Source organism: Trachemys scripta, chromosome 2, assembly GCF_013100865.1.
Source record: "Trachemys scripta elegans isolate TJP31775 chromosome 2, CAS_Tse_1.0, whole genome shotgun sequence".
Taxonomy (NCBI): Eukaryota; Metazoa; Chordata; order Testudines; family Emydidae; genus Trachemys; species Trachemys scripta.
The window spans coordinates 244,128,391-244,141,633 of record NC_048299.1 but is presented as its reverse complement, the minus strand read 5'-3'; the positions used below and the strand labels follow the sequence as shown (position 1 = coordinate 244,141,633).

The 13,243-nt window shown below is 43.8% G+C and overlaps 1 protein-coding gene across 3 annotated transcripts in view; it reads left to right on the top strand.

Annotated features, from left to right (window-relative positions):
• STK3 (serine/threonine kinase 3) overlaps window positions 1–13,243 on the top strand; it is a 280,022-nt gene that overhangs the window by 17,674 nt on the left and 249,105 nt on the right. For all 3 annotated transcript variants that reach the window (XM_034763361.1, XM_034763360.1, XM_034763362.1), the window contains exons 2-3: window positions 10,316–10,396; window positions 12,292–12,420. In XM_034763361.1, the coding sequence (XP_034619252.1) occupies window positions 10,316–10,396; window positions 12,292–12,420 (210 nt within the window). The remainder of the gene's footprint in view (window positions 1–10,315; window positions 10,397–12,291; window positions 12,421–13,243) is intronic.

Genomic DNA, 13,243 nt, shown 5'->3' with positions numbered 1-13,243 from the left:
CTGGGGGGGCTGTCAGGGGGCAGGAGTGTGGAGAGGGATCGGAGCAGTCAGGGGACAGGGAGCAGAGGGGTTTAGATGGGTCGGGAGTTCTGGGGGGGGCTGTCAGGGGGTGGGGAGTGGTTGGATGGGGCGTGGGAGTCCCAGGGGTCTGTCTGGGGGTGGGGGTGTGGATAAGGGTTGGGGCAGTCAGGGGACAAGAGGCAGGGAGGCTTAGATAGGGAGTGGAGTCCTGGGGGGCAGTTAGGGGCAGGGGTCCCAGGAGGGGGCAGTCAGGGGACAAGGAACGGGGGGAGAGTTGGGGGTTCTGGGGGGGCGGGAAGTGGGAGGGGCAGGGGCGGGGCTAGGGCGGGGCTCCTCCCGTCCTCTTTTTTTCTTGCTGAAATATGGTAACCCTAGTGTTGGGCCCTGCCCTACGCTGTTGGATTTTGCTGTTTCATTTTACAGCTAGTTTAATGAAAGGGTTCTTTGTAGTTGTTTTCTTTCATAATTAAAAGCTGTTTTTTCATTTTTGTTTGTGCATTTTGTTTAATAATAAAAACTCTTAATTTAGGGTTACCATATTTCAGCAAGCAAAAAAGAGGATGGGAGGAACCCTGCCCTAGCCTGGCCCCATCCTGCCCTAGCCCCGCCCACTTGTCCCCTGACTGCCCCCTCCTGGGACCCCTGCCCCTAACTGCCCCCCAGGACTTCACCCCCTACCTAAGCCTCCCTGCCTCTTGTCTCCTGACTGTCCCAACCCTTATCCACAACCCCACCCCCAGACAGACCCCTGGGACTCCCACACCCCATCCAACCACTCTCCAGCCCTGACAGCCCTCCCCCCGAACTCCCGACCCATCTAAACCCCTCTGTCCCCTGACTGCTCCGATCCCTCTCCCCACCCCTGCCACCTGACAGCCCATCTTCCCCCCCCCCCATGCTCCTTGTCCCCTGACTGCCCCTCCTGGGACCCCTGCTCCTGACTGCCCTCCAGAACCCCACCACCTATCTAAGCCTCCCTGTTCCTTGTCCCCTAACTACCCCCTCCTAAGACACCCCCAAATGCCCCCCAGCACCCTACCTGTACCCTGACTGCCCAAAACCTTATCCACACCCCAGAAAGCCCCCCCCGAACTCCCAACCCCTCCCATCTCTTGACTGCCCCCTCCAGAACCTCCCTGTCCCTTCTCCGACCCCCCCTGGCCCCCTTGTTGTTGGCCTTCGCCTAATGTCTCTGTGAGCTTGCTCAGGAATGCCTGAGCTGTTCGTTCTGGCACAAAGGGGAGCGGGGGAGGAGCTCCAGACTGCCGGAGGCGATCTGCAAATGCAGGGAGGGAGGGAGTGCTCTCAGCTGCAGGGGGGAGAGGGGCTCTCTCTGGCTGTTGGAGCCCCATGTAAGTGGCACCATCCGGCTGCCTGCCCTGTTAGGCGCGCGAGCTCTGCGTGGCGTGGGGGAGTCCGGACATTTACAAATTCCCCCCAGACGCTGTTTTTAGCTCAAAAAGCCGGACATGTCCGGGGGAATCCGGACGAATGGTAACCCTACTTAATTTAATTCATAGAGAGTTGACAGTTCATTTTACACAAAATCATTGGTTGCACTAATTCTTAAGGGCTTACAAACAAATGCTGTCAAAAACAAGATACAGTAGGGATTGCCACAATGTTGCACTTCTGCCCATAAACAACACAGAACTGCACAACAATCCCATGGAGTGGGGGCAGGGATGGAATTTAACAGCTGGAAATGCAGCTGCACAGTTTCAGGCCTGAGCCTCAAAATAAGAGCAATAGGTACCCCTGACAATATTGCCCTGGCTGTGTGCGTTTTGTATTAGGTGCCTTGCTGGCTGTTCAAACCACTGAGCAAGTCTCTGCACCTCCGCCTCCCTTGCATCTGTAAGGCTTTTTCCCTCACTCTTAAATATTGTACAAAATACCATGGGCTGCTACAGTCTTTGGGACTTTTGTTTTCTGCTGCTTTCAAGCTAATCCACAAATAGCACCATCTCCCTTTCAGAAAGCTAAATGCACACTCTGTCATTCTGCAACTAATGCAGTGCTAGTTAAACTGTTCCTCCCTTCTTTCCCAATGGCCTTGTTTAATGAAGACATTCACAGGTCATCAAAGGGTAAGCGGAATCTCCCAGGATAATTGTAGCAATGTCCATACTACTATTGTCCATAGTGTTTCTGGGGGCAAACAGTCCTTCCTCCATTAATTTAAAAAGAGCTGAGTTCCAAAACATCCTAGCACTGTGGACCCTTTCAGACCACCTAGCATTTAAGTGTAAATCTGCTCTGGTGGTTGGCAATCCTCTGGAACACTATGGGGAAATACCCTTTCCTGTTTATGAAGTCTGAGCTCTGATTTAGTGATACAGGACTTAGCCAAATAACAGGCACATGGGTCCCATCAATTGCTCCAATATAGTTTGTGAATTCCATGTGTGCAAAGCCATCTATAATCTGCTAAGCATTGCCAAGCTTTATAACCCAGTGCAACAGTACCTTTGTCATGGCCTTCTACACCTGTATGAGAATGGCCCCAATGCTTGCTTTCTCCTTGCTGAATTGGTTTGCAGCAGACCGGTAGTATTTGGGGTGACTTCCAGATAGTTATGGGGCACCACATGTTGGTACGCTGCTGCTCTAGGTCCGGGTTCAGCACATATCTCCAGAAAGGTTTCTTTCTCAATCCTGAAATTCGTTGGCCGCTGCTGATCATCCCTGGTCTGCAGAGCAGTCCTCTCCCACCAATCCACATTGCCTTCCTGAGTCCAGAAACAATAGCTTTGAAGCTGCACCAGGAACCAATACTCTTACTATCTGTGGCTTGATGTCTTCCTTGTCCAAGACAGTGTTCATCAGAGCTCAAGCTTTTCCTTTTGTATTGCTCTGAATGGTCAGTTTCAGCTTTTACCATAGAAAAAATTATGGAACTCTGTGCAGAAGTATGCAAGACCTAGTATCTCTTTCAATTTGTGCAAACACTTTATCACAGCTTTTGCTGCATATGTTACAGGCAACCATTTAGTCCAATGTTTCTGTAGTAATACAGCTTCCAGTCTTCATGTTGAAACATCTCTGAGGACCATGATCCTTTTCAGAGTGCTAAAGAATTGCATAACTGATACTAATGATAATTAAATCTTTGAACACTTTTTTGTTCTCTGGCATTCATGCCTATTCAGCATCTTTGTGAAGGAGTTTTCTTAAGTGAGTTATTTAGGGATGAACTTACTGACCTAGTTCAATATGTGAATGCCTTGTTTGTTATTTGGATGTCCTGAGTTCCAAGTTCCTTGACACTTGGAATTATGAGACACTATTCCCTTAGGATCAAGTTCTGTCCTAAGTAATGTAGGTAATTTCAGTTGTTTGAAACTGACATTTGACTCTATTCAATTGAAGGTTGTTTCTTATTACAATGTCCAGAACTTTTTACAATGATTCCTGATGTCCAATAGTGGTGCTGCTCCAAACTACCATCAGTGTACACTTTTGTGGTCTCCTGAAAGACCTGACACTTATGGTGAAATACTTTTGTTACTGAACACATTTCTGAGTGCTATATCAAGACGCAGTATCTGTCAAATGGTATGCTGAAAGTGCAAATCTTGGTGCTCCCTTTTCCTAGAGGAGTCTGACAAAACACTGCAAAAGCATCTGATTTGAAGAATTGGCTTCTGCCATTTCACCAACCATTTCATTTCTAGGCAAGAATTAATGTTCCTTTATTGTTCAGAGCCCCTCTTTTCTGTCTTCAAATTTTAAAATTTTATTAAGATGATGTTAAAAAAAAATTGTGAACAGAGTTTGAGCATTTAAGTTTCTGATTATCAGGGAATAACATACAGATTATCGAGGGTGCAAAGTTTGGTTTAAGATAATGTGGCATGAGGAATACATAATCTGCAATATCCCCGATTGGGAGTAAAAGGTTGATGGGTCAAAGTACCTACTAATGAGTTGACCCAGTCTATTAACTCTTCTGTTTTGTGGATGCCATCTGTTCTTATTTTTGGCAGCTCTTTCTCTAGTTTATGGGAGAGTAATATGTATAACTATCTCTCTTTTTAAGGCTTGTGAGACACTACAGGTGGTAAGTATAACAGGCTGAGAGAATCCTCCATTCTGTGGACACACAATTATAGGATGCATTTAGCCTATTCATATCTGGTTCAAGCTTGTTTTCATATTTATTCCGATTCCAACATGTACTGTCTTGGTGAGGCCAAGCACCTCATCACAGACTGATTGCTTTTGTTGATATTCTAATACACACATTCTTGTTTTGTTTTAGTATATCTGTGACAATTCACACTTGCTTAGGGACAGACTATGCTCCTTATTACAGGATTTCAGTTTCGCCTTTGACTTCTTAATCTTTAAGAAACTGAAAGAGTGGTTCAGAGAAAGTAGAGATTCACGTGTGTTGCTGTGTTTGGTTTGTTAGCCATTTGTACAAATTTGCATTAGTTGTTCTTTGAGTTTGTAAACATTTTCTTCCTTTGTGTTCATGAACAGCTCCTCTCATTCACTTGGGGGACCTTTTACTCTGCCTTCAACTCAGACACTTTCCTGAGTCTTGTCTGCACTCACCTTTGCAAACTGCTTAGGCTTTATTACAGTTTATAAACCATCCCTCCACAATGCTGGACTCTTCTTATACTTGTACCAGTTGCTACATCACTGACACATTTTTGATGTGTGGCTTTTCCCCTTTGCCCTTTTGCTCTTTGAACTTCTTTCTTACTTAGACTCATAAACTTTAAGGCCAGAAGGGACCATCATGATCATCTAACGTAACTTCCTGCACATCTCAGGCCACAGAACCTCACCCACCAGTTCCTTTAATAGGCCCATAATTTCTAGCTGAAGTCCTCAAAACTTGATTTAAAGATTGCAAGTTACATAGAATCCATCATTTACTTTAGTTCAAACCACGAAGTGACCCCTGCCCTACACTGCAGAAGAATGTGAACCTCCCCCCCCCCACCCCCCCCTCCAGGTCTCTGCCAGTCTGATCTGAGGGAAAATTCCTTCCTGACCCCAAATATGGTGATCAGTTAGACACATTAGCCAGACACCTAGTAGTAATTCAGAGCCCTCCTCATTTTTGGCCATTAGAGATATTTGCTAATAGCAGTTGTGGATGGGCCATATGCTGTTGTAGGCAGCCTCATCATACTGTCCCCTCCATTAATTTAACAAGCTCAGTCTCCAAACAAGTTAGGTTTTTTGCCCCCATTCTGCTTGGAAGGCTGTTTAATTCTGGGTTTTAGTCCTGTTGCCTGTCCCTCTAGAGCCTTTTTATTCTACATTTCTGCTTTTATTCTGACACTTGGCATATATGAAAATTGCCTTTTCAAGTGTTGGATCTACGCCTCTGAGTAGCCTTTAATGTGTCTTTTTTTGAATTATTACATTCCAAGATTGCTTGACTTTTAATAAAAGGGTCGCTTAATGTTCTATATTCATAACACTGGCTTTTTAATGTTAAAGACTTAAACTCCCATCTCTTCTCCTCTTCTCCCCCCCCCCCCCTTTTTTTGGTTTTTATCCAGGAAAATGTCAGAGGTGACATATTTTCCATAAGGTCCCAATGATCCTCCATACTTCATTTTTTCCCCTCCACATCCTCCATATGGAATACATTGTATATATCCAGCACTAGAACACCAACCACCATCAAATAGAGCCATTCTTTTGCTCCTCTTTTATTATACTAGTCCCTATGGCTTCCATACACACTTCAAATTGCTATATACATTTTTTGTATCAGAATTTCCCATAACTAATAGGGCTGGTGAGGGAATTGCGTGTTGCAGCTGCATGCTGCTACCTCTCAGCAGCCATTTCTTAAGTCTCTCCTTGTAGTCAGTGTCACTTTCATCAAACTTCTGTGGTCTGGTTGCTCTCTTCCTGGATCAGCTAGGAGTCTGTACCTTCCACTTCTAGCATGCGGTATTATTTAATTGATGACTGAGGCAGGTTTTAGGGTACTTTTTGTTGTTACTTAACTTAAAACAATACAATGTTGCTGCTGCTGTAATCAAGCCTGGCTGAATTCTGTCTTAGCCTCTGCAACTGTTTCCTAGTGACAGGACCATAAAGCAGCAGGATAAACGTTAAGTGGGTTGTCAACGATATGGTTGAGGATATGATGCAAAGGCATGAGGAATACGTGGCGTATCAGAAGGCAAAGCAGGAGTGGAGCATGCTGCAGGCATAGAGGTATGGAAAGATTTCTGGAGGAAGAATGGAGGCATAGGGAACCCGGCCATGCTTGCACGAACGGCCATAGACTCCTCACATTACCATATCTTGCAGCCAGTGCAGGATTTAGAAAACTGGGGATGGCTTGGCAATGGACTATTTTATGAACTGGAAGCACAGGTGTTCTCTGTGTAGTCATATGCAAAGCAAGCAACATGGTTTTTGGAGTGGGGAGAGCGAACAGGAGGAGGAACTTGGCCAGAGAATAACACATCCTTTAATACTGGCTTTTGAACCTTTAGTATTCAGTGGTGGTTAATATTTTGTATACAAATGCCATGCACTTGCATTGCACAATATGTGGAATATTTATTGTATGTCATAAAATAACATGTAATAGTTATTTTATATAGGGGTAGCTGGCTTTTTCCTTGAGTTGGTTTGTTTGTTTTAAGTTGGTTATTTTTGGAAAATGTGGCTTTGTGGGTGCTTTCAAAGGAAGAAAGATCCTGGAAGTTTTGTACTAAGCTTTTAATAAAGTTGCAAAATGTCACAATCACATAGGCACTTAACTTCACACCAAGCCTATATAACCTAAAATCACACTAAAGGTTAAATCACCTCTACACTATATCAAATAGACAGTTTACATCTCTATAAAAAAAGCAGATAATGAAGTGATGAAAACAGGCAGCTTCCTTCCCCCACTGCAACCAATTCCAGGGTTCATTGGTGACTCTACCTTATGGTTGCCTGTACTAGACCTGCAAACCAGAAGTGTCGAGAGCCCATGCAAAAACACATGCCTTTAACCTAGCAGATGTTGTGCTGGGTGCACCAGACCACAGACATATGGACAGCATTGGCATACAAATGGTTTTGTAGGCAGCACCCTCTTGCCATCAGCCTGTCAAATGCACACTCTACCCCATCCTACAGCTGCTAAGCTTGTAATTGAATCTTTTTTTGCCAGGGCCCCTAATGTCAGGGTATGATTTCATGAACCATGGCTAGAGTGGGTATGCATGGTCCTCCAAAACAACAGTGGGTACAAAGATCCCATTGATTATAGTGTAATTGAGAGGTTTCAGAGTGGTAGCCATGTTAGTCTGTATCAGCAAAAACAACGAGGAGTCCTTGTGGCACTTTAGAGACTAACAAATTTATTTGTGCATAAGTTTTTGTGGTCTGTATGTTCCACTCCATGCATCTGATGAAGTGGGTTTTAGCCCACGAAAGCTTATGCCCAAATAAATTTATTAGCCTCTAAAGTGCTACAAGGACTCCTCGTTTTTAGTGTAATTAAGAGGGAATAAGGTCCTTGCTTCTCTCAGCAGTTCAATGCCAGATCTCTTTAGCACACTGTATTCGTGCAACTTTCCCATACTTCACACATTAGTGTTTCTGAACTTGCCTCTCCAGGCCCTACAGAATGATGGAATAGTACCCTTTGCAACTGACACATTTGCTTGTTCCTGCTGACTGTCAAACTGTTGGGTATGGATTTTGGAACTCCATTCTCTGAAAGCTAGCTATCTTAAGAACATTTCTCATGCTCACCATCAGAGGATAAACCAGTGGTGATCCCCTCACAAACCTCCGTTACCACAATACCAACAGTTTACTTGCCAACACCAAACTGGTTTGCAACACCTGTAATAGTCTGGTGTTGCCAGCTTCCAGAGGGCAATAGCAACCTGCTTTTATACCTGTATGGACTCCCTCAATTAAGTGTTCTGATAACGGAGGGTCAGGGCAAGCTCTTCACACAGCTCCATAGAGGTCTGTTTCCTTATGTGGAAATTCTGGAGCTACTGCTGGTCATTCCATGTCTACATGACGATGTGATCCTACCACACTATGCTTTGTGGTATGTATCCCGCTGGTATATAAATACCCACTCTTTTTGTGGGGTTTCTTTTACAACTGGTAATATTGATTAAATGTAGGTTCTAATTGCTTGTATAGAAAGTTTTCTTTAGGTCTTAATGAGCTGTAACTAAGCTGAAATTTTCCATGTTGAGCATCTGCCTTAGGCTGGGCTCTTTTGGAGAACTGCAGCAAAAATGGTTAATTTGTTTTTGAGAACCAGGTTAGAGGAAAATACATTTATGTCCATGTTTTTTATATATAGCTGCTTCCCACAGCTCCCGTTGGCCAGGAATGGCAAACCATGGCTACTGGGAGCTGCGGGTGGCCATGCCTGCAGGCGGTCAATATAAACAAACCGTCTCGCAGCCCGCCAGTGGATTACTCTGACGGGCTGCGTGCGGATCGCGGACCGCAGGTTGCCCACCACTGAATTGGAGGGTGGTTGTTGGAAGGACTCAATTAGGTCTGTGGAAAAAAAAAATAGTATGTGATCATGTAATTGAAGACTGCATCATAATGTGTGCGCACAAGAAGGCTAAATCAGGGTTGTACAGGCAACCTGAATTTTGCCATTTTCTAACTTTTGAGTGCTTGACTTTGTAACTAGAGCTGTGCAATTTTTTTTGGTTTAATAGTTTATTTGTGTTTGTTTGACACAAAACTGTTTGCAAATGTGATACCAATTCAGCCAAACATTTTTGTTTTTGTTTTTTTTGGGGGGGGGGGAGGGATGGGGGACTTGGGTGCCATTCCCAAAATGGCATCCACTACCTTATAAGTTTTAGCCCAGTGTTAAGGAACTCATCAGGGATGTGGAAGGCCTGGGTTCAGTTCCCTCCTCTGCCTGATGTGGAGCTGGGATTTGAGCTTATGTCTCCCACATTGCAGGAGAGTGTCCTAGCCACCAGGCTATGGACTATTCTGGGGTCAGTCTTTCTCAGTCTCTCCCATTGAAGCTGCTGCAGTTTGTATAAAATACTTAAATAGTCATGGGGCAGGAGAGAGAGAGAGTGAGTGTGTGTGTGTGTGTCTGTCTGTCTGATTTAGGGTTACCATATTTGAACTTTCAAAAAAGAGGACACTCCATGGGGGAGGAGGGGTGTAGCCCTACCCCCTATCCATTCCCTACCACTTCCCGCCCCCTAACTGCCCCCCACAGAATCCCTAACCCATCCACCCCCCCCCCGCTCCTTGTCCCCTGATTGCCCCTTCTGGGACCCCTGCCCCTAACCGTCCCCTGAGACCCCACCCCCATCTAAGCCTCCCTTCTCCTTGTCCCTGACTGCCACCTCCTGAGATCCCCCCACTCTAACTGCCCCCCCCAGGACTCCTTCCCCTACCTGTCCCGATCCCTCTCAACACCCCCACCCCCTGATAGGCCCCTCCCAGAACCCCTGACCCATCCAACCCCCCCTGCTTCCTGTCCCCTGACTGCCTCCTGGGGGGCCCTCTGCCCCTTCTCCAACTCCCCAACCCCCTTACAGTGCCGGGGGTGCTGAGGCTGTGGGGGTGGGGGAGCAGGGGAGTGGCTCTGGCTGCTGGAGGCCCCGATGCGAGCGGCGCAATCCATCCCGACCGCTCTGTCAACCGTGCCGTGCTCTGCATTGGGAGGGAAATCCTGGACCTTTTTAGATTTTTACAAAGTCCTCCCGGATGGCTATTTAAAACCCCCAAATCAGGACATGTCCGGGATAATCCAGACCTATGGTAACCCTAGTCTGATTGACTGACTATATAGTCTTGTGGTTAGGGTACCCACCTAGTAGTGGGGAGATCTAAGGTCATGTCTCTGCTTGACTAACTCTTAAATAGGAGAAACTCAGAGAGCTACACACCTTTGTATCCCATAGGCCTGTGGGTAGGGTGCTCTCCTGCAATGTGGGTAGACCCAAGTCAAAGTCCTACTCCACCTCAGGCAAGGGGGAATGGAACCTAGGTCTCCCTGGTGAGTACCTTAACCACTAAGCTAAAAGTTATAAGGAGGGCAGTGCCTCCGCCCCCTCGTTCTCAATGGTGAGGAGTGTTGTCTTTTTCACCTTCTATTTTTTTAATGGACAGTATTTTATAACCGTCTGTACCTGATGCTTGTTTTTCATTACAAGTGCTCCTGCCTCTCTCTTTGTAAGATCTTAATTTCTTTGTCTCCTCTCATTTAATAGCCATGTTTTTTATTTGAACTACAGGTTTTTACCTTTAAAGACAAATATGCAAATGACTTATTGTAAAATATTATTTTTATTAGCAAGCTGAAAAAGCTAAGTGAAGACAGCTTAACTAAGCAGCCTGAAGAAGTCTTTGATGTTTTAGAGAAGCTTGGTGAAGGGTGAGTAAAACTGTTCGTGTGTGTGTGTGGAGGGAATACATGGGGAAAATATTTAAAATTAATATAATATTAAAAGTGACACAGTGTCAGTGAGCATGAACTAAATTGGGCCTTTTTTTTAGTATTTAAACAGCAAATGCCTGTGTGGGTTTTTTGAAAACCTACCCATGCATTTTTGTCATGCCTTTCTAGAGGCTAGAGTTTCAGACTGCAAACCTTCATGCCTTTCATTTACTGATGCAGAAAAATAAGTTTATTTTTGTGGTTGTAGTGAAGTCAGGAATATTTTCTTTGCCACAAGCCACACTTAATTGCAAATTGGAAAGTAGATGAGAATGATGATATAAGGATATATTCCGAGTTGGGTACGTGTTACCTTCCCTGTTATCATTTTATTGGTCATATAGACTAGTGGAACAAAGAATGTGATTATTACACAGCAAAGTATCTTATTATTGAAGGATTGGTATATACTGTAAGGTTGTTTCGCAGCTTGGCTAGCTGCAAAGATAGTAGATTATTATTTTTAGAGAGGGAAAGAGGTTGAAATAGAGAAGGTCTCTGTGGTATAAGAGCTCCATTTTTACTGTGATCTGCCCAGGGAAATTGGTAGCTCTGCAGGTGCTTTATGCATTTGGGAAGGGTACAAGCCTACTCACCACCACCAGAATGTAGGAGCTCTGCAGGATTTGTAAATTGAACAGGAGCAGCTTCTCTGGCAGCTGACGAAGCCTGTGGTAAGCCTAAATTCTGTAGAATTCTATTGAATCTTCTAGCATTATGAATATAGAGAAGTCACATTCCTAGGCCCAAGGCTGATGATGAGGAACTGAAATGGACAAAACATGAATCTTGTCAATTTCTATTCCCCTGCTGGCTCAGAATTATGGCGCATGTAAGAGGAACAGAGCCTTCCAAACAAGCGCAGTATGCTCGATTGCTCATGTGTTTGGGTAGCTCACACTAGAGGCTAGAGTTTCAAACTGCAAACCTTCATTTTGGGCGCCTGATAACTAACTTGTTATGATAATAGGGAGAATATTGTAAAATAGAAAAATGTAACTGTAAACATGTAATTGTAATCTTATTCCTTTTAAATAAAATGTATGTATATCCGGAAATTTGGATTAGGTTCATGATGAATCTAAGAGCTATTTACAAAACTAAGATTTTTCAATTTCTAAAGTTTTTAGAGGGGAGTTGATAGAGGCATATAAATTATGAAGGGAATTGCAAAAAAAATGATCAGTCTCTCCAATTTCTTAATCCCATGTTAAGAAAACACAAAAGGGTAATAGCACTTTTTTCTTTGTAATTATATTTTAGAAAGCATATACCAAATCTCTGTAAATGTACAGCCACAGAAAATCTGAGTCAAATACTGTAGCTAGATTTTTAAGAAGAATGGGATAAAATTATGATTGGTATGCAAATGATGATGAGGATAAATCTCATGGTCAGGATGTAAGCTGATTGCCTGAAGGGATCGGGGGGGATTTATGCTTTCCCTCCTTGTTTTTTTCTAATTTACAGCATTTCCTAACTGGCTAAGTGTGTTATGATGTTGATTTACCTTTCACTTAACATTATATTACTTCATAAGCAACTGCTGGAGGTAAGGTACCAGATATTATTGATCAATATTCTGATATAATATGCCAAATCCTATGAATTGGCGAAGGTAAACATTATCTGAGGATTTCCTTTTCAGAGGCACAGTCATGATGAAATTGAAATCCCTTGCAATTTTACAAGCATCTGATGTAGATAATATAAAAAAAGAAGTATTCTAAATGAATACAGTGATTGGCATGATCTTTTGAATAGTGCTGATTGGGAGTAAGAAAGAAATATTTTGTAGAAAAAATTAATTTGTAATTCTTTGTAATTTTTAGATCTTATGGTAGTGTGTTTAAAGCAATACACAAGGAATCTGGACAAGTAGTGGCAATTAAACAAGTCCCTGTCGAGTCAGATCTTCAGGAAATAATTAAAGAAATTTCTATAATGCAGCAATGTGACAGGTATGAGCAATATTTATTTATTTATTTGATTCTTTGCCTCCTTTTTAAGCATCTATTTGAAAATGTACTTGTAATGTTACAAGAGCACAACTGAAGTCTAGTAAAAGTCTATTTACACTTGGTATTAAGTTCAGATTTTAATGACCATTGCATATGTACTCATTGAGGGTCAAATTTTCCCCTAAGTTTCTAGCGAAATGTGCTTAATATAAACAACTGAAAGAGAAATATATACTTCTAAGTTAATATTAAAAATTCACTTAATAAATGTTATCCTGAGAAGAATAAAGTAATTTGTTTAGATATGCACTTGTTTACAAGCACTGTCAAACAAAAATCACTTGACATGATTATAATTAAAGTAAGGTTTTTTTTAAAAAAAATTTGAAGTGCTGTTAAAATTTCCTGTAATCAGAAAAATCCACGTGAGTTTTGAGTCCTCCATTTCAAAGCATTGGCAAGGATTGTTATAGACCAAGACTAATCACCAGTACCTCGTGGAGTTAGATCAGGGGTGTGCAAAGTTTTTGGCTCAGAGGTCCCATCTGGGTGGGGAAATTGCATGTAGGGCCATGAATGTAGGGCTGGGGTAGGGGGTTGGGGTGTGGGAGGGGATGAGGTCTGCAGGAAGGGGCTCAGGGCGAGGGGTTGAGGGCAGAGGAGGGGTGTGGGATGTACGAGGGGGCTCAGGAGGAGTGCGGGGTGCAGGCAGGGTGTGATGGGGGGGCAGGAGATTGGGGTTCGGGGTGCAGGAGGGGCTTGGGGTGAGGGCTGTGGCCTGATGCCACTTACCTGGAGTGGCTTCGGGGTGGCAGCGGCATGC